Source organism: Stenella coeruleoalba (genome assembly GCF_951394435.1).
Source record: "Stenella coeruleoalba genome assembly, chromosome: 2".
Lineage (NCBI taxonomy): Eukaryota > Metazoa > Chordata > Mammalia > Artiodactyla > Delphinidae > Stenella > Stenella coeruleoalba.
The window spans coordinates 157,396,587-157,423,964 of NC_137147.1; the positions used below are offsets into that span (position 1 = coordinate 157,396,587).

The 27,378-nt window shown below is 46.6% G+C and overlaps 2 protein-coding genes across 6 annotated transcripts in view; one reads left to right on the top strand and one right to left on the bottom strand.

Annotated features, from left to right (window-relative positions):
* FBH1 (F-box DNA helicase 1) overlaps positions 1-27,378 on the top strand; it is a 142,164-nt gene that overhangs the window by 33,410 nt on the left and 81,376 nt on the right. For 2 of the 4 annotated variants that reach the window (XM_079913757.1, XM_079913756.1), the window contains exons 19-21: positions 276-382; positions 10,604-10,735; positions 11,219-12,216. In XM_079913757.1, the coding sequence (XP_079769883.1) occupies positions 276-382; positions 10,604-10,735; positions 11,219-11,389 (410 nt within the window). In that variant the 3' untranslated portion in view covers positions 11,390-12,216. The other 2 variants (XR_013827173.1, XM_079913758.1) reach the window with 2 other exon arrangements.
* The window catches only part of IL15RA (interleukin 15 receptor subunit alpha), a 29,285-nt gene continuing 24,763 nt past the window's right edge, over positions 22,857-27,378 (bottom strand). Inside the window, exons 5-6 of one of the 2 annotated variants that reach the window (XM_079912052.1) lie at positions 26,809-26,893; positions 22,857-24,094 (exon numbers count right to left, since the gene is read on the bottom strand). In XM_079912052.1, the coding sequence (XP_079768178.1) occupies positions 23,944-24,094; positions 26,809-26,893 (236 nt within the window). In that variant the 3' untranslated portion in view covers positions 22,857-23,943. Of the gene's footprint in view, positions 24,095-26,804; positions 26,894-27,378 lie in introns of those variants that run through there. The other variant, XR_013826946.1, reaches the window with a different exon arrangement.

The following is a 27,378-nucleotide window of genomic DNA, read 5'->3' on the forward strand; positions in this document are numbered from 1 at the left end:
CACAGGCTCAGTAGTTGTGGTGCATGGGCTTCAGTAGTTATGGCTTGCAGGCTCTTGAGCTCAGGTTCAGTAGGTGTGGCGCATGGGCTTAGTTGCTCCACGGCATGTGGGATCTTCCCGGACCAGGGATAAGACCCGTGTCCCCTGCATTGGCAGGCAGATTCTTAACCACTGCGCCACCAGGGAAGACCCGAATAGTAAACGTTTAGATAAGAATATAAATTTCTGTAAGCGGGCTTCTGTGTTGATATTTTTTTCCCCTTTGCTTTCTTCAGAGTCGTTTTCTGAGGACGAGTGGAATTTACTGTATGTAGCAGTAACTCGCGCCAGGAAGCGTCTCATCATGACCAGGTCACTGGAGAACATCTTGACTTTGGCTGGGGTAAGAGGACAGCACGAGTTAATTTAACAACGTCCGGATTTTACCGGTTTGAATAAGGGATCAGCCAACCCGGGGCCTTCGAGGCTTTTGGTTGGGGGTCTGCATCAGAAGAGAGGGGCTTCTCTTTCTTGGGTGCTTGGAGGCCGATTGCCAGTGGGGGAGGGTCCTTCCTAACCACAGAAACAAAAACCTGGGTTCTTTTCTACGTTCTTTCCTGAGTCAGTTTTAAAAGTTCTTTTTAAAACGCTAACTGCACTCACGTCTTTGGTGAGTTCTCCCTGCTCGGTTAGCGCTCAGCACTCTTCGGGAAGAACAGCAGGAATGTCCTCTGGGTCTGCACGCCCTCCTCCTGCTCCTTGGTCCCTTTTGGACTGGTGGACTCCAGACTTGGACAGAATGTGTCCTGCCAGGGAGAGCGCGTGTTCAGGCACCTGTCCTTGTCACTGGTGAGAAGCAGGAAAGTGTCAGCCCTCCCTCTTTACCCCTCACAGACCAGCCCCCTCCCCCACCCCCTCATTTCCACGTCTTTTCTGCCTTTCAGGGTCTAGAGGATAAGCTGTTCAGTTTTTTCAACGCTGTTGGGTTGAAACTAGAACAGAAATTTGAGCTAATGGTTACTACTTCGTCTGTCTTTCCCTGAAGCAAAGATTCTTAAGCCCGAAACATAAAACTTACACGTAAAAGAGACTGTAAATATTCTTTTTTTTTTTTCCTTTTGGCTGTGCTGCATGGCTTGCAGGATCTTAGTTCCCTGACCAGGGATTGAACCCTGCATTGGAAATCTTAACCACCAGATCGCCAGGGAAGCCCCTATAAATACACTTTTTTCCTTAGCCGTCTCCCAAATGTGTGAGGTTTTGTACAGTAGGAGGATTTAGTCCAAGTGCTGTAGTGCGTGTTCTCTCAGAGGTGAGAACACTGGGAGCCGCGGAATCTCAGCTTTGCTGCTCACGGCTTGGGGCCTGGGCTGGGGGAGATGGGGGGCAGTGGTCCTTTCTAGTAAGCGGTGTCCACAGTCTCAGAGTTGGTAAGTGGTGGTAACACAGAACCCTGATGCTCATAATCGAATATCTGTTGAGTGTCTGATGTGTTCCAAGTGCGTGTCTAGGCCCTGGGGTGTGATAGTGGGCCAGAGAAATTCCTCCCCTCACAGAGCCTGAGTTCTAGGACGAGAGATAGATGGTAAACAAGTTAGCAAATAGCATTTCTCTTCACATTCTTGAGGAAGAGTGTGTCAGCGCTTAAAAGGGAGAAATTGCAGATGAATATGCTGTATGACCTGTCGTGGCAGCAAAAGCTTCCTGTGTGAGACTGATGACCTTGCATTTTTATTGCACTTTTCTCTGAACCCTCTCTGGCACTTGTCTTCCATGCCTCTCTAAGACAGGCCTGTTTGACCATAAGAAGGTTTCTGGAATTTGAAGTCAGCTGCATGCTTCCCCAGCAGCTTTGCTTCGCCTGGGCCTCGCTGTGTGTAACAGCTAATGTGTCAGCGCTTAGAACTGTAAGCCTTTTTCTTTGGCTGCACCCTTGGTGGCACCTGGGTCACCCAGTGGGGTTTCCAGAGATGACTTAGAGCAGAGTGCTGCCATCTGTTTCTGTCAAGGGCCAGACGGTAAATATCTGAGGCTTTGCAGGCCTGCAGTTTCTGCTGCGTCTTCTCAACTCTGCCACCACAGCAAAGAGAGCTGTGGGCCATCTGTTAACAAACGGTGGGCCACGTCCCAATAAAACTTTATTGACAGCAGCGGACGCGGGTCTGGATTTGGCCCCTGGTTGCAGTTTGCTGACTCCTAGTGTAGAGATAAGCATGGCTTTTTTTAACCTCTAAAACCAGTACCCTAGGGAGTGAAGTAGGAGAGTAATTTTTATGTACAAATAATCTGTACCTACTGTGTGAGTTTTTGCATAAACTTTGATCATAAGTAATTTTTTTTAGAACCTGTAGTATGGTTTTCTTGTAGAACCTGTGTTATGGTAGTGGTTAGATCTGTAACGAAAGCAGATTGTCACATCCGTGACTTTTTGGGTTTTTTTTGCGGTATGTGGGCCTTCCACTGTCGCGGCCCCTCCCACTGTGGAGCACAGGCTCTGGACGCACAGGCTCAGCGGCCATGCCTCACAGGCCCAGCTGCTCCGCGGCATGTGGGATCTTCCCGGACCGGGCCACGAAGCCGTGTCCCTTGCATCGGCAGGCGGACTCTCAACCACTGTGCCACCAGGGAAGCCCTCATCTGTGACTTTTAATGGAGGTCTTGTAGAGCAGTGATACTTCACAACATGGGCTACATAAGGAAAATTTTGAGACGTTTTAAAGTTGAGAAAATGGTATATCGAATTTCCGTGTACAAATCACCCATGTGTATATTTGGAGTCCACATCTCTAAAACGCCCTGACCTTTCTCTCGTAACCACGGTCCCATTTTATATCTTATAAAATTTATGGTGATTCCTTATGGGCTCTACTACCCATTCTGCAGTCATACTTTTATGATTATCTCAGAAATGTCTTTTACAGTTGATTTGTTCAAATTAGGACCCAAACGCATGTTTGGTTATAAGGTCTTTTAAGCTTCTTAATTTAGAGCGGCCCAGGACCCCCTGCGTCCTTTCTGACGCTCCTGTCTTTTTGTGGAAACCGAGTTGGTTGTCCCCCAGAACGTCTCCCGTTCTGGGTTTGTTCTGCTGTCCCCCGCCCTGGGCTCCCCATCACTGGAAGTCACTGCAGGGGCATTACTGGATTTGGGGCTAACTGTTCTGGCCAGAATCCTCCATGGGGGGTGGGGTGGGCAGGGGGCTTTGCTTTGTGTTGCATCCCATCAGGAGGCGTGATTTCAGATTCTCTCCCTCTTAGTGATGCTCAGACTGTTTACCTTTTTAGTAGACAGGGCTAGGAAATCCGTATTTTTGAAAAGAAAAATCAACAGTTCTGATTATTATCATACTGATAATTCCAATCGCAATTTTTAATTTAAACTTCTTGTTGTTAAACGTGACACAAATGTACAAAACACACGGGCGGGTGCAACTAGGGGTGAGGTGGGCATCCACCCAGGTCAGGAGAGTGGGTCTGCCAGCTGTCCCCACTGCCTTCCTGGTGGCCTCACAGCCAGCACCCCCACCCCCCCACCCACACCCCCGGGAGTAGCCACCGCCCCAGCTGTGACCACAAGCACTTTCTCACTTTTCCTCAGAGTTTTTTGCCGAGTGTGCACCACAGACAGTGAAAACCTTTTCTTCACCTGCTGTCCTTCTGCTCCCGTTTCGTGAGGCTGCTCTGTGTCCGCACTGTCAGAGCCGGTGGCCAATTACATTTATAAACCTCATCACTTGTGGTTTTCCAGCCCAATCAGATTTAACCTTTAAGGATTTTTACTTCTTTTAAATGCTTGAATATTTTCTCTTACACTGAAAATCTTGGTTCCGAACAGTATTTATTACTTACTTATTTACACTATTCTGTGTATAAAAGTTTTAATGTAATACCAGTATTACTGTTGGCAGAATACTGTATGGAATTTAAGATTTCCTACCATCTCTGTTTCCCCACATTCCACCGAGGATGTGCAGTCAGAAGAGCATGTTTTGAAGGTGCCTGAGATGAGTCTCTCTTTGTGTGGTATGATCACCAGTTTAATTGTAGGCAGATATGTTTCTTTGTCTACACTTCCTGAAAGAATTGCTTTCCTGTTTGATTATCTTTTTTGAATGTATAAAATTTACGTTTTCAAAGTGAAAACTTTGTAACACATGTATCCCCGAGAAGTCTCATTCCCTCCCTGTCTCCTGCACACTTTCTTTCCCTCCATTGTTGATAGCTAGTTTTTACTTATTTTTAAATTTTTGGCTGCGTTGGGTCTTCGTTGCTGTGCACGGGCTTTCTCTAGTTGCGGCGAGCGGGGGCTGCTATTCATTGTGGTGCGCAGGCTTCTCATCGCAGTGGCTTCTCTTGTTGTGGAGCAAGGGCTCTAGGCACGCAGGCTTCAGTGGTTGCAGCACGCGGACTCAGTAGTTGTGGCATGTGGGCCCTAGAGCACGTGGGCTTCAGTAGTTGTGGCATGCGGGCCCTAGGGCACAGGCTCAGTAGTTGTGGCACACGGGCTTAGCTGCCCTGCGGCATGTGGGATCTTCCCAGACCAGGAATTGAAGCCGTGTCCCCTGCATTGGCAGGTGGATTCTTAACCACTGTGCCAACCAGGGAAGTCCCGATAGCTAGTTTTTAAAAATTAGTTTTTGATTTATCCTTCAGTATTTCTTTTTGCAAATATTGGCAGATATGTGTACATATATTCTTCTGTTCTCCTTTTTCACAGAAAGTAGCATTCTGTAAAATTCTGTACCTCACTTTGTCACCGAGAAATAGACATGGAAATCATTCTTTATCAGTTCCTTTTTTTTTAATAACATTTTTTAATAAATCTTTACTGGGGTATAATTGCTTCACAATGTTGTGTTAGTTTCTGCTGTATAACAAAGTGAATCAGCTATATGCACACACATATCCCTATATCCCCTCCCTCTTGCGTCTCCCTCCCACCCTCCCTATCCCACCCCTCTAGGTCATTACAAAGCACCGAGCTGATCTCCATGAGCTGTGCAGCAGCTTCGCACCGGCCATCCATTTTACATTTGGTAGTGTATGTATGTCAGTGCTGCTCGCTGACTGCATCCCAGCTTCCCCTTCCCCCCTGGGTCCTCAATCTGTTCTCAACGTCTGCATCTTTATTCCTGCCCTACCACTAGGTTAATCAGTACCATTTTTCTAGATTCCATATATATGTGTTAGCATACGGTATTTGTTTTTCTCTTTCTGACTTACTTCACTCTGTATGACAGACTCTGGGTCCATCCACCTCACTACAAATAACCCATTTTCGTTCCTTTTTATGGCTGAGTAATATTCCATTGTATATACATGCCACATCTTCTTTATCCATTCGTCTGTCGATGGACATTTAGGTTGTTTCCATGTCCTGGCTATTGTAAATAGTGCTGCAATGAACATTGTGGTACATGTTATCTTTTTGAATTATGGTTTTCTCAGGGCTATATACCCAGTACTAGGATTGCTGGGTCATATGGTAGTTGTTTTTAGTTTTTTTTGTTCTTGTTTTTTTTTTGGCGCTACGTGGGCCTCTCACTGCTGTGGCCTCTCCCGTTGCGGAGCACAGGTTCTGGACGCGCAGGCTCAGCGGCCATGGCCTATGGGCCCAGTCGCTCCGCGGCATGTGGGACCCTCCCAGACCGGGGCATGAACCTGTGTCCCCTACATCGGCAGGCGGACTCTCAACCACTGTGCCACCAGGGAAGCCCTGTTTTTAGTTTTTTAAAGGAGCTGCATACTGTTCTCCATAGTGGCTGTATCAATTTACATTCCCACCAATAGTGCAGGAGGGTTCCCTTTTCTCCACACCCTCTCCAGCATTTATTGTTTCTAGATTTTTTGATGCTGGCTCTTTATCAGTTTCTAAAGCTCTTTCTCCTTTTTACAGCTGAGTAGTATTCACTGTGTCCATTTATCATGATTTATGTAGCTCCTCACTGATGGGTATTGGGTTCTTTCCAATCTTTTGGTTTTAAAACTAATGCCACAATGCATAATCTTATGCACAAGTCATGTTCTGTTTTTGCCAGTGCTTCTTGGGGATACATTTCTATAGTCTAAATTTCTGGGTCAAGGGTAAATGGATATGTCATTTTTCTAGGTATTGCTAAATTCATCACATGGATTTTATACCTTAGAGTCCCACAAGTTATGTATTAGAGTCTAATAGGCTTTTTAAAACTAACTGGAAGCTTATCAGTTGGTCACTGCATATATTTTATGGGGAAAATGAATTTTCTCCATGGAAAAAAGAACACAGACTCTAGAGAAATACTTCCCCCTTACTGAGACTGGGCTGGGAAACATCTGTTGGCCCACAGGGTGGGGGGCTCTGAGGAAGCCCCAGAAATATTGCCCATTTGTTTCTAAGTCTGAAGGACCTTGCGTGAGGACTTCTGCTTTTTCTTTATCGCAGCTGCAATATGAACCAATTTGGGGTCATCCTGTTTCAGAAGTGGCTAAGTCTACCCTCAGCTCATGGGGGATCTTGGAGGTTCTGGAGGGGGAGAGGAGGGTAGTCACTGGAGAAGGTGAAAGCAAGTCGTGCCTGGTGAGGATTTAGAACAAAAGGGAGCCCTTGTTTCCTGCTACCTTATCACCTGTAAGGTGATGAGCCATCCTGGTCTCCCCTGTAACCAAAAGTAGGGCAGGCAGACTCCTTTTTCTCTGACCCCCTTAGAAAATCTAGGTAAACACCTTTTGTTTCTTTAAGTTTTGAGGAAGCGAGGGGATCATTACATTATTGAATTATTAAATGACGTGGAGTTATGCTGGTTGCTCAAAGACGCTTCTCAGCCTCAGCATCTTGGATTCTGAACCCAGCCCTCACGGGTCTCTCCTTAGAACAGGGCCTGCACAGAGTCAACACTCAGTGCGCATTTGTGGGATGAGGGACAGCAGCATCCCCTCCTGTTGAGAGGCTTTGCGGGGCCAATTCTACAGATCCGGGTCAGACTGGGTCCTCCACGTGGGCGCTCTGAGACCTTGGCAAGTTACTCATTGCTCTGTACCTCTGTTTCCTAGTCTGTAATACTGGCAAAACGGCGATCACCACACCTCAGAGGAGACGGTTAGAGAAGGGTTGTGATGAGCTGATGAGATAACTGCATTACAGTCGATTGGGAGAAGCGTCAGGGTCCTCAGAGATGGCTACTTGTCTTTGAGACGTTGACCTCCAGGGGCAGGGGCCGAGGGAGGCCTGGCATTTAGGAGGAGATTAATAATAAGCAGGACATATAATAGTAAATCATAAAACAGGTAAATCTGATTGCATCGAGATGTAAAGCTTCAGTGTGATAAAGTAACAGCTAACATATAGTTAACCCTTAAAAAAACATCTTTCGTGATGCAGTTGTCGTTTTGCCAGTTTTACTGATGAGAAAACTGAGGCACCGAGTAGAATCACCTGCCCAAAGGTGCACTACCCCAAAGTGGGTAGACTGGGCTGTGAACTGAGGTGAGTCTGCAGGGCCTGTGCCCTTCACCGTGCCGGCCGCTGCTTTGCATGCAGTTAAAAGGCCCGTCACGGAGTGGAGGGGACACTTCTCCCATCCGTCCTGCATGTGCTTACTCAGCGCAGCTGTACTCAGCACTGTACTGGGCACAGTGCTGAGGTCGTGGGCATGAGCCAAGCATAACTCTGCCCTCCTTGAGCTTATGTGATCGTGGAAAAGAGGACCCACACAGTCATAAAGAACTGCACATTCCTGAGACACAGGCAACCTAGTGGGTAAATGGGCAAAGAAAGCCCCAGGGGCCAGGGAATCTGTTAAAAAATTTATATTTATGCAGCCTCCTTGATGGTCAGGGAAATGCAACCTAAAATTGTCTGATGGGTGAGAATGAAGAAGTCTGTCCTTTCAGATTCTGGCCAGGATGGTCGGGGGTGGGCACTGGTTCTCAAAGTGTGGTCAGAGGAACCTTCTGGGAACCTTTCACAATACACACTCTACGTGTACTCCGTGCTCTTCTCATAATACTGGGTAGTTACTTGCCCTTTTCCCTCAGTGCTCTCACAAGTGTACAGTGGAGTTTTCCAGAGGCCACATGGCATGTCGTCACCACAGATTGAACCCAGAGGCAGAGATGGGAGCCCAGTTGCCTTCTTTTAAGCCGGACATGAAAGAGATTTGCAAAAATGTATAGCAATGCTACTCTTCTCGTTAAAGTTTTTTTTTTTTTTAAATAAAAACCCTGCAATTATTTGAGCCATTATTTAAGTGTTACAGGCAGTAGAACACAACGCCTAATTGACATATTAGCTGTCCAGTCTGTTTATTTACTTTTATTGAGCTGGTTTGTTTTCATGGTACCCTTTGTTTTTTTTCTTTTTTGGCCACACTGCACGGCATGTGGGATCTTAGTTCCCCAACCAGGGATTGAACCCACGCCCCCTGCATTGAAAGGCAGAGTGTTAACCACTGGACTGCTGGGGAAGTCCCTTGTTAAGGTTTTTTTTAATACAGTTGTTTTTCATAAAAATATACAGGTTAACATATGATAGGTTTATTATGTTACGTTTTAAATGAATTAATAAACATTTTAAAACGTTTGGGACTTCCCTGGTGGTGCAGTGGTTAAGACTCCAGGCTCCCAATGCAGGGGGCCTGGGTTCGATCCCTGGTCAGGGAGCTAGATCCTACATGCATGCCGCAACTAAGAGTTCGCATGCATCAACTAAGGAGCCCATGAGCTGCAACTAAGACCCGGCACAACCAAAAAACAAAAGTTTAAATTTCTAATCAGGTAAACATTAGTAGCTCTAACTCATGGAAGCAATACCTCTTTGGAGCCTTTAATGTTTATTAGTGTAAAGGAGTCCCGAGACCAAAATGTTTGAAAACCACTGCTCTGCAGCAGTGTTTTTCCAACTGTAGATTGCAATTTATTAACGACTTAGGAACCTAGTTAGTGGGTTATGATGATCTTTTAAAAAAAAAAAGGGAAGTGGAGTAAAGTCTAAAGGAGGAATCAGTCCACAGCATGTGAGGTTACATACTATTTTGTGAAACTGATTTCAGTCTTTCATACATTCATGTGTGTGTATGTAGAATTGTAGTGCTGAGTGGATTTCTTGGCATGGATCGGGGTCAGAAAAGGTAGAAAGCCCTGGAGGACCTCATGCATGTGTGGGCGGGAAATCATGTACAAGGATGTTCATTGCTGTGTTGTTGGAAATAATTTGGTAACATCAGTCTCCACACAGAGGGACTGTCTTAATAAAATGTGGGAGAGTGAGATGATTGAATCCTGTACAGCACTTAAAAGAAATGTACTAGGGCTTCCCTGGTGGTGCAGTGGTTGAGAGTCCGCCTGCCGATGCAGGGGACACGGGTTCGTGCCCCGGTCCGGGAAGATCCCACATGCCGCGGAGCGGCTGGGCCTGTGAGCCATGGCCGCTGAGCCTGCGCGTCCAGAGCCTGTGCTCCGCAACGGGAGAGGCCACAACAGTGAGAGGCCCACATACCGCAAAAACAAAAACAAACCAAAAAAACCAAAAAGAAATGTACTAGATGAGAAGCAAACTAACAGTATAACACTTACGTAAATAAATACCTATAAGATGACACCTTATGTTCTTAGAAATATATGTGAAGTGTAAAGCCAGTTTAGAATGGATTGGAAAGGATTCATGCCAGATTCATGATGCTGCTTTCCCCTAGGGAGGGACTTTGATGACAGATGGGCAAAGGGGACTCCAAGAAAATCTCTAATTTTATTTTAGAAAGGATTTCCCACCGTTAGATTGGGAACACTAGTGTTTATTTATTTTCTGTTCTTTCCTAAAGCAGGTAGCCAGATCCTGAAAGAGAGAAAAACCATATAAATCAGAACTTTGGACACGGATTTTGCAAAAACTGGATAAATAGCCAGTTGTAATCCAAAAAAACATGAAATCATAATTATTTTGTCAGCAAGTATTTGCAGTCTTACTGGTATGCCAGAACCTTGTTAGCCTCCTGTGGGGCAGCAGCAGACCAGACCCTGGTCCCTGTTCTCATGGCATTTCCCGTCTGGCATTTGATCTGGGTGCCCATTGTGTGCAGTCGCTGAGCACTTAGCTCTCGGTGTTGTGTGTCTTCCTCACAACAGCTGGGTGAAGTGGGTGCTGGCTTCTGTGCATTTTACAGATGGAGAAACTGGGGTTTAGAGAGGTTGAGTGTTTGCCCCCTAGGACAGCCAAAGACTTGCAAGATGGTAGTGGGCAGGACTGATGTGGGCAGGTCTTTTAAGCTCATCTGGGCTGTAAAGAGAATATACAAGTCATCCTTAATGATTCAGGCACAGGTCAGCCTAAGATAAAATCCAGAAATAGTCCTGAAATATCATTATAGCCAACAGTTTCACATTTGTCCATTAAACCTTTCCTTTTTAAACTGACCATTTTAGCAAGAATCCAGCTAGACTGGGTCCAGCTGTGAGTGTTCTCTTGGAGACGGTGTTACAGGCAGGAGGAAGGTAGAGAAACGGAGGGAAGATGCAGGGGTCAGTGCTCTTCTCATTCCGGGACTTGTGCAAGGTCTACAGAGTGTTGACAGCCCTCAGCTGTTGGGGTGTCCAAGTAGGAAGTGGCAGAGGCATTGCTGTGACTCTTGTCCTCACTCTTTCCTTCCCAGGAGTATTTCTTGCAAGCAGAGCTGACAAGTAATGTTTTGAAGACAGGCGTGGTCCGCTGCTGCGTGGGGCAGTGCAGCAACGCCATCCCCATGGACACCGTGCTCACCATGCGGAAGCTGCCCATCACCTATGTACGTGTCTCGGCCACGACCTCTGCTCTCCGTAGGATTTAGTTCCGTCGTCTTTGTGCCCATCTGGGTTGTGGGTGAGGGAGGTGAAGGGGAAGCTCGTCCGATCCTTCCACGAGGAAGGCCCAGAGGTGTCTGGTGGGCCTCAGTGTCACAGATGCTGGACCCAGTGGGGCCAGGCTGGGTGACCACAGTCTGGGAGGTGGGCTTGTGTGGACACTCAGGTGAGGACAATTTACCTGGGGGCCCAGTTAGGTTTTTCTTGGCTCTTCATCCCTTGCCTTGATACGTTCTGGGGGATTTGATAGAGCAGAGTCCACCCTGGGCACTTGTGCTGGGGGAGGTACGGCCTCAGGGCCACACAGGCGGGTCTGAAAGCATCAGTCATGATGGCAGTGCTGGTGGTGGTTGGTTCACGCTTCTTGGTGGGAAACGCTTGCCCTTCAATTGTTCCCCCTGCTCCCTTTTTCTCATCCCGCCCTGCAGAGCAACAGGAAGGAAAACAAGGGTGGGTACCTGTGCCACTCATGTGCAGAGCAGCGCATTGGGCCGCTGACCTTCCTGACTGCCTCCCCCGAGCAGGTGCGCGCCATGGACCGCACCGTGGAGAACATCGTGCTTCCCCGGCATGAGGCCCTGCTCTTCCTTGTCTTCTGAGGTGCAGGGAGCTCTCTCCTCCGGCCGGGATGCTGGGCAGACTCCTGCCTCCGTGGACGGCGGCATGGGGGGCTCCCTCCCCGAGACCGGACTCACTCACAGAGCATCTTCTGAGGAAGATGAAGCCGACTGGAGCTGGACTTGCCGTGTCTCCACCCCTGGAGGTAGCCAGACCCCACTGCCCCTCCTCCACCCCAGCAGGCCGGGGATGCAGGGGATGGTCTTTTGATAAAAAAAAAAAAAGAGAAAAAAAAAAGAAAAATTATGTATTTAAACTTTTATTACAAGGTTTCGATTAAACAGGCATTGTAGCACTGGCGTTCCACTGTGTGACGGCCCCTGCCTTCAGCCCTGTTGTTTCTGGACTTTCTCCTTTTCTCCTCTTACTCTTTTCAAAGCTCTGTAACTGTTCACAGTGCACACCAAGCAGAGTAGGAGGCTTATTGTCCAGGGTGACAACTAATGCATCAAAAATGAGATTTTTCATGCTGTGGGGAATCACACATGTATAAGACACAGGGTGCGCCTTTGTCATCACGGGGTTCACAGCCTGAACAGGGAGGCAGCGTGACATATAACAAGACAAGTAGAAAGTGACACTAGCTAGACACCTTGTGTTCCCACAGGTAGAACGGAAGAGCAGAAATACCTGAGAGGGAGGCGGAGTAGGCCAGCCACGTTGTGGGGGAGACAGGAGCAGGTGGAGATGGGCAGCTGGTACCTAGGTCACTGCCTGGGGATGCTGGGTGGATGTCGTAATAAAGCTGTTCTTTATAGAGACCAGTGGGAAAACCCACGTTGCTTAGCCGTACATGGATCTGGTTTTTTACATTTTTGCCATGCAGCACTTCAGGGATGCAGATGGCAGGTGAGGGCATTGCCCAGAGAGTTCACCAGCTAGTGTCTGAGCCCAGTCAGCGGAGTGGAGAGCAGACTCCTAGCCTCATTGTTGCGGCCGCCCCTAACCTCTCCCACGTCAGGCCTCTAGTGGAGTTTAGCGAGCAGGCCGGTGAGTAAAGCAAGGGTGCTGTTGGATCGGGCTGGGGTGCTTGGAAAGGGTGAGGGACATGTCTGCATATAGCAGAGGATTCACAGAATGGGCCCTGAAGACAGAGGTGGGACGGGGTGCTTTCATCTGCTCCGCCGGCATGCCTGGCCTCGCCTCGCCTCATTTGGTGCTTTTGGTTAACTCAGAGCAAAACAGCACGTGAAAGGAAATGGTTTGGATTTGGAGGTCACAGTGCTCAGAGTCGTTCAGAAGAGGGGTTTGTGGGGGTGGGTGGCAAGAGGGGCCATGAACACGTTTTCTGGAAATCTGCTTTTACCAACCAGAGAGGAAGCAACTTATTTATTGGGGAGAAGTCATGAATTCTCTAGACCTTCTCAGAGCACCTGATGTGGGGCAGGGCCCTGGTCGCGGGCGCCTGCAGTCAGCCGTGGTCCTGACTCGGAGAGGTGACAGTAAGAGGTGTGATGCGTGTGGGGTGTTTGGAGGCGGGCCGCTCGGGTGTGGGGCAGAGGGCGTCCGGAGAGGGGGCCGCACTGCTGCTCTGGGGCGGGAGGGGTGTCTCTCTCAGAGGTGAGGTCGGAGGACCACCAAAGCGGGTGGTGCTGGAGCTGTTTTTAATAACGGGGTGAGTCGTTAGCTATTAAAGAAGAAAAGAATATTCTAGAAAGAAGGAAAAACATGAAGGTGTTGGTGGTCACGGCACTACCAGGGCAAAATGTCAGCACTAGTATTTTGGTACTTATTTAAAAAATAATAGGATCTAGGAATTGATGCTGGTACTTTATTTTTTAAGTGTTAAGAATTTCTAAAAAATCAGTAAAATCAAATGGTTGGTGTGTTTCAAATAGAAAAACAATTTTTAAATACACAGTAAAAATAGAAATGTTATTTATTTTAGTTTCTTATCAGTAATCAGTTTAAGATAGAAATTCCTATATAAAACTTACAATTTTGTTAAATATACTTATAAAGTTAATTATATTCTATTTATTTTTATTAAAAATTTTTTATTGAAGTGTAGTTGATTTACAATATTATATTAGTTTCAGGTGTACAACATAGTGATTTAATATTTTTATAGATATACTCCGTTTAAAGTTTTTAAAAATGGTTATATTTCCCTGTGCTGTACAATATATCTTTGTTGCTTATCTATTTTATACATAGTAGTTTGCATCTCTTAATCCCATACCCTTATCTATAAGTGTTAAATACCCATTATCACTTGAATAGAAGTGATTAGATGGAAAGAGTAAAAGCATTATTCAAAAATGTAAACTAAATACTACATGAAAATGAAAATCTTTTAGATCTTTTATAAGATATAGTCTTTAAAATATGGGGCTTCCATGATTTCATTTAGTTGTTAATGTATTTTTGTGCACAATTTTCTGTAGAAGTTTGTTTTGTTTTTACACCACGTAAATTGGGAGAAAAAATAATTATAAGCTAGTTCCAAATATTTTTCTTTGGTTCATTAATTTTTAAATAATCCCTCTTATTTGATAACTTAGAGGAGTTCTTTTTTCAGTTGTTTAAGAATGTGCAGTCTACTGATAGCAAGTTCTAGTTTTTTTGTTTCAAAGTTAGGATTTCTGATTTGTCTCTGTCTTTGACTTTGTCATGTATATAGAGGTTCTGATGCAGAGTTACTCATATAAAAACAAATTATGTTATGTCATAATCCATTTGTTTAGAAGGTATTTGAAATAAAATAAAAATTATTCTTGGAATAGAAGTGTTAAAATATCATAGTGCATTGTAGACTATGCATTAGTTTTTCCTTTCACATAATTATTCTCAAAACATATTTCAGATTTTAGATTTTTAAAAAACTAGGTGATAGTAGTTGACCAACCTGAAATATTGGCATAGAGAAATTTTAAAATGTCACAGAACATCAGCACCTGAAATTGCATTCACTAAAGGTATGCCACTGTAGGAAAGGCTTGGGGAAATGAGATGTGTATGGCTGGAGAATGTATATAGTAGGAGCCGGCTAGCGAGGGCCAGGTAACAAAGGGCCCGGGACACGAAGGAGTTTGGGTGGTATCCTCAAAGATTATGAGTCAATGAGAGATTTTAAGACATCAGATTTTGTTTTCAGGAAGAACATTCCAGTTGTAGATTGGAGGATGTTTTAAGAAGGTCAGATCAATTAAGAGGCTCAGAGTTGTGATCTCTGCAAGAAATGACAACCGCTGGGCTGGACCAAGACAGGCAAAATGGGTCTGGTGAGGAAGGGATGGACCTAGGTGAGTGGTCCTCAGAGTGTGGCCCCAGATGAGCAGCGTCAGCATCCCTTGGGAACTTGATAGAAATGCACATTCTGTTCTTCACCCACATCTACTGGATCAGAACCCATGAGACAGCCCAGCAGCTGGCATTTAACCAGCCCTACAGTGATTCTGATACACACTGAATTCTGAGAACTTCTGCTCTCAGGATTAAAAGGTAGAATCAGTAGGACTTAGTGCTTCAGTGGGAGTGGCGAGTCGGTGATAGGAATCCCGATGGAACCCCTGGTCTTCTGGCTTGTTTTCAGGATGGGTGAGGGTACCCATCATTGGGACAGAAAACATAGGATGTGGTAGGTTTGTATAAAAACAGTGATGGGTTTGGTTTTGACATGTTGAGTTTGGGTGCTTATGAGAAACCCAGGTAGATTTGTCCTGGAGGCTATTGGGAAAACAGGTGTGTACATCAGCAGACCTGTTTGGGCTGGGAGCAGAGGGTTTAGAGCTGTCATGTGTAAGTGGTGGGTGAGGTAGATCAGTGTAGGGGTCTCCGAGCTCACCCCAGCATAGGGTCCAGAGAGAAAAGAGCAGAGGACGACGAGGCTTGGGAGGAAAAAGGAAGAGGATTCTGTGAAGGAAGTGACAGCTAGTTCCGAAAGATAGAGCTGCTGCTGAATTCAGGAGAGGAAGGGGTTTAAGCAGGAGTGAGCTTCAGCATCCAGCACTGTCCAGACCGAGGGGAATGAAGGTACAGAGCCAGAGGTGATGGTGTTAGTGCAAAGCCTATTATCTGCTCTACCTTCACCCAAGGTCATCCTTTAAAGAACCTACCCAGGGCCTCAAGAAGTAGCTGACAGGACTCAACATCCTGGATTGTTTTTTTCCTTTTTTAAATGTCCAATTCAATGGTCCTGGATTCTTTTTTATGTAATCATTTTCCTGGTATTATGTTTTCTTGATCTGGAGCCTGTGACAGAAAAGGTAACATTCTAATGAGTGGTTTGGAGCTGCATGAGGAAGGGCCACTGGCTTCCTGGCCTGAGGTGGAGGGACCTCACTGTCCTGTCCTCCCCCTCTGCTCAGCCCGTTTCACATCTCAGCATAACTTACACTATCCCCACTTTGTGTTACCAAATTCTGTATCAGGACACTTGGGGCCATGAGTCCCCCAGACAGAAGCTCTAAAGGGCGTTGAACAGGAAATGTGACAGTTTCGCAGAGGAGGGCGGGCTGTTTCTGGCCTCCCTGCCGTCTCTAGTGTCAGCTTTGCCGCCAGGCTGGCTTCCCCGTGGCAAGCTGCCTGTGTCTTGTCGGGCAGTGTGTCCAGATGCAGCAGTGAGAAGAAAGCCTGTCCTTTGTGTCTCTTGGGAGCAAGGAATCCTTCCCCAGGAGCTTCCCCTCACGTCTCAGTGGTCAGAACAGGGTCACTTGCCCATTCCCAACCCAGCTGCTAGCAGGAGGGTAGCTTAAAATAATCAGGATTTGCTTTCCTGGAGTCTGGAATGAGGTCTGCTTCCTTTGATATACATGATGGTGTGGAAGAGAATTAATATCCCAAAAGTGGGAACTCGTTTGAAAAGGAAGGAGAGGGGCAGGCAACTGCCAGGGCCTGATTGTCCAGTGTACACATCGATGTCGTCCAGGAAACGACTGCAGCATTTCTTAGCATGATAGACACACTCGGGACTGCACATTGTTTTATGTAGTTCTCCCGACAAACCTGGAGGAGCGGATGATGAAGCAGCCTTTAGAGTGATTGATCAGTAGCACATAGAATAGTGCTCGGGTTAAAACAAGTGTGATCTCCAAACCCGTGGTATTTCCAGCACCACCATGTCAACGGAACTAGAACTCCTCAAAAAGCCCACATTTGTCAAAAACAAAGCATCAAAGGCTTTCTGATGTTCTCAGCCATGGCATTCTTCAAACCAAATTTTACTGCCAGTTAAAGTGTAGCTACTGTAATTAGGACTTGGGGTGGCAACTAGAATTCTTTCTTAAGCTCTCCCCCTGGGAAGCCCCCAGGCTAAGGCTCTAAGGCTTCTGGGAACAGACCAGAGACACCGCAGCCACATGCAGCCCAGGCGGCCCTGGACAACTTGGAATTAGAGAAGCTCAGGCGCCTCTGGATCACATTCATCTCAAAGGGGGTTCTGAAGATTACACGCTTGTTTTGTAATTAGTGCTTTTGGCTCTCTGCCCAGAGAAATGAGGAAACAGCCCTGGACAGATAACCATCCAAGTTCATGGTGATGGTGTCCATCAGAAGGGGGCCCTTGGGTAGCACCTGGGACTTGCAAGACCCTAAGATTCTGCTGATTGCACTCAATCCCTGCAAGACCATCGCTCTTTAAGGCTGCTTTCGTTTCTGTTTGTTTATAATAGTCATCAAGCAGTCCTCCCAGGACGAGTTCGTGTCACAGGCCACCCCAGGGGTTGTAAGAGAAGCACGGAGCTCCACAGTCTGCCTTCCACCTCGTCTGTCATGTGAGCCCCACAAGTGGTCTGTCATTCCAACTGCTTCCTCCTCTTCTGAACTTGTCACTTGCTTCCCTCTGTCTTTGCCTGTATCGTTCCCCCTATTTAGAACCCTCCCTGCCTATTTCTATTTATTTAAATCACAACCATACTTCAACTCAAGTCCCATTACATCTAAAATACTCCTCAAGTGTCCAGGCCTTTTAGTGATTTCTTCCCCTCCCGAGCTTAACGTGGTAATATTACTGTGTTCACGCCCCATGTGGCGTTTATATCTGCTAATGTGTGGTATGAAGTTTTTGCTTCGCTTTGTTTTGCTATGTCTCCCCTTTTTTTTGATCAGGCTGTAAGCACCTACAGGGTAAGAACCAGGTCTTCACTTAGCATCTCTAGTGTCTAGAGAGAGAGAGAGAGAAAGAAGCAATTCAGAAAGCACTTTCAAACACCACATTGATCCTCACCTTTGTGAAAAGGACAATGCAGGTGTTGTTATCCCCACTTTAAAGATGGAATGTCGGTCCTTATAGCTTAAGTGACTCTCTCAAGGTGACAGGGCCAGCGAAGGGTAGAGTGCGAGCTTGGCACCCAGGTGGTCCGAGTCCTGTGCTCCTGCCACTGTTTGAGGTACTATTCAGCAAACTCCGCATTTATAGGACACGTAATAAAGGTTACAGGGGCTCAGAGGCGGACGATTTCACACATTTGAGTAGCTAATGAAGGCTCCCTGGAGCAGGTAGATATCGAGCTGGCTCTTGAAAGGTAGGTTGGATGTAGAGAGGATGGCCAAGGCCTGGCAGATAGGTTGACCGTAGACGTCGTGCTTGGCCTGTGGGGACACAGGGAAGCGGTGGGGGGAAAGGTGGAGGAGGCAGCCTGGAGCAAGGCCCTGGATGGCCCTTGTGAGGGCTGTGATTTAGTCGAACAGGCTGCTATGTGATCCTGAGGGTCTGGCTGGCATAATCAGTGAAGCTCTCTTCCTGTGCCCACCGGGGGTAGAACAGGGCCACAGGCTTCCTCTTGCAAGGTGACTCCTCAACCAAGGAAGCAGCGATGCTGCCTTGAAGCAAGCGAGGAGCCACGTTGCCAGGTAAAACGGGCTGCTGCTGAGGACGAGGGAGGGTCCCTGGGGGTAGAGCTGGGAGGCTTGTGAGCCTCCAGATTTCCCCTATATCTTTTTTTTTTATTGGGGTATAGTTGATCTACAATGTTGTGTTAGTTTCAGGTGTACAGCATAGTAAATCTTTATACATATACATATATCCACTCATTTTTAGGTTCTTTTCCCATATAGGTCATTACAGAGTATTGAATAGAGTTCCCTGTGCTATACAGTAGGTCCTTATTAGTTATCTATTTTATATATAGTATTGTGTATATGTCAATCCCCATCTCCCAATTTATCTCCCCTCCACCCCCCACCCCCCACCCCATTTCTTAATTCCAATCCTGGGGCCTCGTCCTCATCCAATCAGTGCTCTGTCTTCCAGCCCTCAGGTCTCTTAAACCTGCCGTGGCTGTAAATTCAGCTAACATGATTCAACACTGTGAAGACTTGAGCTCTTAAGTTGGGTTTCCTCTTGACCTTGCATCTCGAAGGCATGCGATTCAGTGGTTACAGAATCTCTAGGTTTTAGACTGTGGCTTGAAACTTGAATAGAGATTTTAGGGATTTGAACTCGTGTTCTCTTATCTAAATTATTCAATGCCATGAATAGTAGCCACCCGGCTATGGCCTTGGATTTTTCCACCCACAATATTTTAGGCCAGCTGTGGTGCAGCCTCCCGGAGCTGGGCCTTCAGCGGGCCTGCCGTTCTAGGCCACTCCTGGGGAACTAGTTCACTGCCTGCCCTGGGCCACTGGAGTCCCATCTCAGGCTGCTAGCCGAGCTTACGCTGTTTTCTGCCCTCTCTAAGGCAGATAACCATTCAAAACTATTCCTTCTTTCCCTACTTCTCTGTAATTTGCAATACCTGTTACTAGTACCAAATTCCATACTGGTGCGACCTTCTCAGTGACAAGTAATGAAAACTGAATCTGTAACAAGGAAAGAGAAGATGTATTGGAAGAGTGTTGGGGACTCGTAGAATCACAGGATGTTGGAGGATTAGGCTTGGGAAACAGGTAGGAACCACAGCAGTCTGGAGAGCTAGGAAACAGGCAGCCTGACAACGTTGGATGCCCCTGAAGCCTTGCTGGGCGCTGCTCCATCAGTTCTGTTGTGTTCCTTCATCCCATAGTCAACGCTTCTCACCAGGTGAGGGCATCTGATGGGCCTCATGTGGCTCTGGGGCCCACACCTGGTGGGAGTTGGTGGAGGGGATATTGGCCTTTCTGCGTTGTGGGAGGGAGGTTGCCCCACACGGTGGCGGGTCCCCAAATTGGAGAAGAGGGAGTGTTACATCCCAGATAGCTCAAGACCACAAAAGTAGCATGGGTGGATTTTTAGACAGGCCCTTAGGGGAGAACAGTGTGAACCACAATTCCCTCATAAGTGTAGCACCATATATTTATAAATTCTGTGAAAACAGTCACACGTTGAATTCCTCATAGGTTCCCACAGTGTGAGGTGTTGGGGATGCTCTGATCTGAATCAGGCTGCTCTTGCCTTCAAGGAGCACAGTCTTACAGGAAAACAAGCAAACTCAAGAGTCTTATGGGAAAACAAGCAAACTCAAGATTCTCGGCTACGTTCTCAAAATTCTGAGGCCAGAATTGAAGAAAGTGGATTGGGCAATTAGGAGCACGGAGAAACCCTTAAATGTGCCTTTTTGGTCCCTGTTCTCCTACTTCCTAATGTCTAGAGAGGGTTTAAAAAGATGAAAGTCAAAGTCTTATTTATTGATCAAGGAAAATCAAGTTAAGATAAAAAAAGATGATGGGCAATCAGTTTTCTTCATGACAAATGTGGTAGAGCACAGGAAATGAGAGAGGAGGGGAAAATGTGAATTATGTAGGTTTGTAGCCAGCTGGTGACATCATCTGGGCTAAAGACCTAACAGCTGTAGAACTTGCAAATCCCTTTGGGTCCTATGTACCTTGTCCACTAAAAAGTAAAAATAAAAAGATCGACTCTTCTCAGTGCCTGGCAGATACTGACCCCCGATCATTCTCTTCACTCATTTGTCCAACATTTCCTGGATTTATGGAGTGCCAAGAATTGAAAGATAAATGCCACTTCTCTGGTGCCCCTGGGAAGTACTGTGGTATAATCTCCAAAGATGGTTTCCCTTGATTCCTCTCCTCCTTTTTTGTCATCCCCCTCCCCTTGGGGCTGGGTGGCCTGGCGACTTGCTTTGACCAATAAAATGCAACAGGTGTGCCCATCAAGTGTGCCAGCTCCTACCTTTGAGGTGCCTGGTGGCTCTTCTTTCAGCCACCTGTAAGCGGTCTGGCTGTCCCGAGGCCACCATGCTGTGAGGAAGCCCAGGCTAGCCACGTGGAGAGTTGACACAGGGGAGCACTGGGGCCCCAGGCAGTGAGTGAGGCCTTCTTAGACCTTCACCTCAGCCCAGCCACTAACTGAATGCAGCCGAGTTGATGACACAGAGCAGAACTGCCTGGCTGAGCCCAGTCAGCCCCCAGAGACAGTAACAGTGGTGGTGCAGAGCTGCTGTTGGGGTGGCCTGTGATGCGGTGACAGGTAACTGGAGGAGGTAACCGCACACCAGGTCTTTCTGCAGGTTGGCTGGATTGGGGCTTCCGGGTAGGAGAGGGGAAGTGGTAGTTTTTGGAGAACTCTCGCAGGCAGCCTACAGGTGGGGGCAGGTGGGAGGGAGTAGGAAGGGGGTCCTGATGCCACATAAGAGGTGCATCTGAGACCCCCGCATACTGTTTATCTGCCCTTCCAGCATACGTTGTTACGGTTTCCACGTCTATTCCTCACTTCCAGGTCACCTTGTGTCCTCCCAGGCCAAGCCCTCTGGGCGTCAGTCACTATTTGTGTGTAAAAATAGGGGCCAGATGTAGAACTTGAAGCAGTGCTTGGAGCTGTCAAAGAAGGCTAGGGAGATGGGTGCAAAAAGACAAGTGGCTGAGTGCCTCCCAGATCACTTCCTTTGTAGCTTTGCCTGAGAACCTGCTACCCTGTCTCAGAAAATTTGGCCTTACTGTGATTAGGAATCTTTTAGTGTATTGATCTAGCATCTGTTAATGACCTTCAGGGCACTGCATCAGTCTCTGAGAATTCAAAGATGAAAGCACAGTTCTTTTCAAAATGTTCATCACTGCTTGATGGATAAATTCTGAGGCCATGGTATGTTCTGGCATCGTACAGGTTACTTAAACATTTCCCTAGAAGGACTACACCACCTGGTAAGAGAATTCATTTTACCCCTTTAGACTTAAAAAAAAAAAAAGGAAGAAAGAAAAAAGGTCCTGATTGATTGATTGATCTGTCCCCACCCAACCCCTCTTGGTCCTTTTAGACCTCAGCTCCACCCAGCCCTGCTTCTATGTCTAGATCTAATTTTTGTCATATAATTTACCCAGCTTGAACTTGGTTGGTGCCTGGTAGATCGCAGACTTCCGTGCTGGACCTGAACCGGGTGATTCTGCATCTTCAAAACAGCACCCTGCTGCCCCCTAGAGGTCATCATGTCACTCACTCTTCCAAAGATGATGGTGATTTTGAACCATAAATCCTTGAACTATCCCTGTGACTCAGCCCTCTTCCATCCCATAGAAACCTTTCAGATTCCTGGCTCCACTGAACATCTGCTCCTTTTTTTTCCCTGTCTAATTAGTTTTAAAATAACAAGGGTCATACACTTAAAGATTCTTGTAAGAACAAACTGGATCCAGTTAATGGTAAACTCTAGAAACTTAGGGGCAAGCAGCTGAAGAGAGAAGCAAAAAGTTTAGGTAATCAGGCAGGTTCAGGATAATCAAGTACTTAAGGCCAATAGTGAATAGAATGGCCCAGCTCATGTGTTAGCAATGAGTTTTCCTACTTGTTGAAACAGATATTTGCAGATAGTGAAAATGGTGTGGCTCTGAAATCCCCAAAGCAGCCATTTAAAATTCCTCCCCTTCCTTCCTTCACTTTTTTTAAAAAAAAATTTATTTATTTATTTTTGGCTGCGTTGGGTCTTCGTTGCTGTGCGCGGGCTTTCTCTAGTTGTGGCGAGCGGGGGCTACTCTTCGTTACGGTGCGCAGGCTTCTCATTGCGGTGGCTTCTCTTGCGGAGCACGGGCTCTAGGTGCGCAGGCTTCAGTAGTTGTGGCTTGCGAGCTCTAGAGCGCAGGCTCAATAGTCAGGCTTAGTTGCACCGCGGCGTGTGGGATCTTCCCAGACCAGGGCTCGAGCCCGTGTCCCCTGCATTGGGAGGCAGATTCTAAACCACTGTGCTACCAGGGAAGTCCCCCTTCCTTTACTTTTTTTCTTTTTTTTGCGGTACGCGGGCCTCTCACTGTTGTGGCCTCTCCTGTTGCGGAGCACAGGCTCCGGACGCGCAGGCTCAGCGGCCATGGCTCACGGGCCCAGCTGCTCCACGGCATGTGGGATCTTCCCGGACTGGGGCACGAGTCCGTGTCCCCTGCATCGGCAGGCGGACTCTCAACCACTGCGCCACCAGGGAAGCCCTACTTTTGATGAAGCCATCTAAATTCATGACATGAAGAAGTTTATAAGAAATGGTACTTTGAGAGCCGCGGCAGCTTGTGAATTTGTTGCTGTGCCTATGCCCCACCTCCTGTATGCTTGTGCCGTGTGATGGGGCAGCTGACACCTGGTTTATAGACCTACCCCTGCACCTGCCTTGTTCAGACTCTGTTCAGACTCTGGCATTAATTGAGCCGCATGGCCTTGGGCAAGTCACTTCTCTAGGCCTCAGTTTTCCCATCTGTAAAAAGAGGAGGTGGGACCAGGCCCATGATTTTATAAACAAAAGTTATAAGCATCAAAGCATGAAAGAAAAGAACACTGTAGAGAAAGAGACAGTGTGTGCAGCAGGCATGCCTGGGCCACAACCTGACACCCGTTGCTTCTGACGTGGAAATGCTATTAAAAATTCTCCAAAACTGTGATCTGACTCGGATTCAGACAAGGCTTTTTTTTCTCCTTTGCGAAAGAAAAGCTGAACTCAACCATTTGGGACTCTGCATTCCTGATCTCCTTTTTTTATTTGTGGTACATTTCTTGTGATTCTTTCAGTGCATTTTTTTTTGTATTGAAAATAGACATTTTATTTTGTTTATACAAGACACAATTTCAAAATACAAATCTTATAATATGTAGCTATAAAAGACAAGGATATAAATATAAATGCACATCTATAGAAAATGTCACCAAGTGCAGTTTTCTTTCTGAACGTTTAAATCAAGAGGATTCACTGGGCACAATCTCTCTGTTCCCTTTCAATGTGTGCAGAGCACCTAGCTGAGAGAGAGGTTTTAGGAGCTGAAATGCTGGTGTCATCCTCGTAAACATCTCCCAAGCCAGGAGGAGCCTCGTAATTCACTTGGAGCTTCGAGCGTATTTCTTTTCTTTGTAAACTGCAGGTCCGGGTGAGGAATGGGAGAGAGAGTCGAGTGGATAAGCTGTCCTGAATAAATGTCATGATGAAATAAAAGCCCTAATAGGAAGACCTGAGACCTTCATTCTCTCCTGGGAAAGTGTCGACCGCTGGGACTTTGGGGACTGGGCTCTATGCCCCAGGGCAGGGAGCGAGTGTCCGTCCTGAACCCAGAGAACCCACTCATACGGGCAGTGCCTGAGCTGGCCAGTCGGTAAAATGGTACCAGGATGTCTTCTCACCCTGGCGGGCTTTTCCCCGAGGCCGCCGCCCCAAGGCTTCTCTAGGTCCTCTTTGGCTGGAGCAGAGCTAGGCCTTCACTGTGGCCTTTGCTGTCCTCGGTGTCCCCTGGAGCCTCCTAGGTCGTGTGGTTCGTTTTCTGTGCCCTCCCCTCTGGCGTCGGTTCCCCCAGTCCTTGGCACGACCTCCATGCTTTCCATTTCAACACTGGGTATCTGGTAAGCTTGCCTGTAAAGCAGGTAATTCATTTTGAAAAGAGGAGAGATTAGGTCAAAAGATAGTTCATTCTAGGTGTTCAGATGGAGAGCACCTAGATTGCCTCCACTCACAGGTGGTATTTAAATCTTATTTTGGTATTTTAAGCCCTTTGTCCACCAAGGTTTACCAATGCTCTTGGAGTGGCCTCCCATACCTTGCCAATCCTCCCTCTGCTAAAGGTGGTGGTTCAAATGCCGGGCACTGTGGAAGGAGTGAGTCACCAGGAGCCCGGCTAAGCCAGGTGTGACAGTCTTAATAAAAATGGTGTAATGGTTACAAAGCTTTTAAAACAGCTCCTGACATTTACTTAGTTAAGTGTTAAATAAATAAACAAATGTTGGACTTCCCTGGTGGCGCAGTGGTTAAGAATCTGCCTGCCAATCTAGGGGACACGGGTTCGAGCACTGGTCCAGGAAGCTCCCACATGCCGCGGAGCAACTAAGCTGTGCGCCACAAATACTGAGCCTGCACTCTGGAGCCCATGAGTCACAACTACTGAAGCCCGCGTACCGCAACTACTGAAACCCACATGCCTAGAGCCCGTGCTTCGCAACAAGAGAAGCCACCGTAATGAGAAGCCCGTGCTCTGCAACAAAGAGTAGCCCCTGCTCACCTCAACTAGAGAAAGCCCGTGCACAGTAATGAAGACCCAACGCAGCCAAATATAAAGAAATAGATTAGTTAGGGCTTCCCTGGTGGCGCAGTGGTTGAGAGTCCGCCTGCCGATGCAGGGAACACGGGTTCGTGCCCTGGTCCGGGAAGATCCCACATGCCGCGGAGCGGCTGGGCCCGTGAGCCATGGCCTGCAGAGCCTGCGCATCTGGAGCCTGTGCTCCGCAACGGGAGAGGCCACAACAGTGAGAGGCCCGCGTACAGCAAAAAAATAAAAAATAAAGAAAAAGATTAGTTAATTTAAAAAAAACCCAAATATTAATCAGTCCTTGAGAAGCCAAGAGTAGGGGATGCAGAGCATCTTAATTCCACAGTTCCCTGTCTGTCATTGGACATGTGTTTTAGGCCCTGAGTATGTGGGTCTGTGGATTATACAGTCTACTTCCTGAGGATAAGCAACTTTTAGGACATTTTAGAGTAAGCACTTCGAGTTCCTTGGAGTGAGGGCTAAACTGTAAATTAGGACTCTAGGCCAATTTACCAAAAACAATTTTCTAAAAACCAATTTGTTGAATGACAAATCTACCTAAGAACTTATTTGCAAATTATCAGTTTATGGCAAGAATCGACTCACCAGATGCCCAAGTAGTCACACTTACCAGGTTTACCAATTCTTCTTATAGATGTATTTATGATTTTCCATAATATATTGAGTGAATATTGATGTTTTCCTTTTATGAGCATATTTATTGGCCATATATATATCAAATTTACAAATCCCTTTTAAAAATATATTTTAATGTATTCTTAAAAGAGATCGTGTATATATTCTTTTCTAATATAGTCAATGAACATATTCATTATTGGGACTTCCCCAGTGGTCCAGTGGTTAAGATTCTGCCTTCCAATGCAGGAGGCGTGGGTTTGATCCCTGGTCGGGGAGCTAAGATCCCACATTGCTGTGGGGTGCACCCAAAGACTAAAATAAATAATGGAAGGAAATTTAAAAACATATATATTCATTATAATCTCCTAAGAATGTAATTCCAAATACAACATTTTATGTGGAAATTATTTAGTTGTAATGGTATTCTTAAAATCCTTTTAAAAGTCATTTTCTGTTTTGCTAATATTTTAGCACTTGGGGGGATTTTTTGATGAATTTTTGGGTAAAATATCAACCTTACTTTGATTTCTAAACTGTGAGGTTTGTGGCATTTCTTTTGCTTGGGGTGGTATTAACAGCTTTTGAAGATTTGTGTGAAGTTTTTGATGGCTGTTTTTCATTTTGGCTTTACAGTAGCATTTCATGGAATGTTAATTTTATCAAAGTTAGGCTCGAAGGGTGATACAGTCTTTTGTATTGAGATAATATTTAGAAAAAAATATTTTATAACTAGTGACCAAAAGTTTAGTTTCAACACACCTGATATGTCTGGAACAGCCATATCACTATGGAATTCTAAAATACTGGCTACTAACTGATGGAAGTACAAAATCAAGGCTAATATGCCACTTGAGGCTTTTACGAAGGAATAGCAAAAATGCGTAAAGATTAGAAAAATAATAACTGAAATTACAGCAAGTGGCAGAAACAATCTTGCCACTACTGCTGAAATATAGAATTTCAAGTATTAGAAATTCCAAGGCCAACGTGAATGAGCCTATTTATGGGGAAGCATATCTGTATTTAACGAGTACATTCAAGAAGAATACATTCGTGACTGTATCATCAGAATTGCAGATCCATCAGATTGGTTATTTGGAACCTTCTTTCCTTCTGAATCGGCTTTCGGTGAATTGGCCCTGTGTCATCTGTTGGCTTCTGGCTGCCTGGTTCTGACCAGTGGCCTGCAGGCTGCTTTGGAAAGTGAAGGGCGCAGGCCCGACTCAGTGACCGCTCAGCCCCGACACTCCTTTTGGCAAACACAGACAGGGTGCACGGAAGTGCCTGTGTCTACAGCCAGGAAAAGGGGTCTTCCTTGGACAGGGCAGGCCCGGGGTCATCCAGATGCAGCCCTTTTCTTGGGGGAGGAAGCATCTTGTGCGGTGTGAGTCTTCTGTCTACTCACCTTGACCGTATGTAACGTACGTAACGTACCAGAAGACATACCACGCACACTCCACAGAGCACGGCGACTGACGTGGAGATGGCCGCTAGAAAGAGAGCAGAATTGAGTTGGCATTGAGCTTGAAGGCCCGGCAGCAGATTTGTTTCTGAGACTGAAAATTCTTTACAGTTTACATTCCTGCAGCGAGATCCCGATGCCTTCCTAGCCAGCTCACCGTTACTAACAGTTCCCTGAGGTCCAGCTGTTCAGCCTATTCTACGTCTGGGCACAAAGGACACTCCTTTCCCACCAACACTGCCAGTTCAAACCGTCCCCATTCGCATTATCTTTATCCTCGTCCTTCCCGATCAGTGTGGCATGGGTGACTGGGCAGGGACAGGAGTGAGGCCGGAGGAGAAAGTAAGGGCCTCAGCAATCAGAAGCTGGGCGTGAGCATCAGGGCGAGGGCACCAGCACCCCAGGAGGAGAGGAAGCTGCTGCTAAACCCGAAGGTGGGTAAATAGGTCAGGGATCCTCCTCAGTTGTCCCCGCCACAGTGTCCCCCTTTTCTCCACCTTCACAGAATCCTGA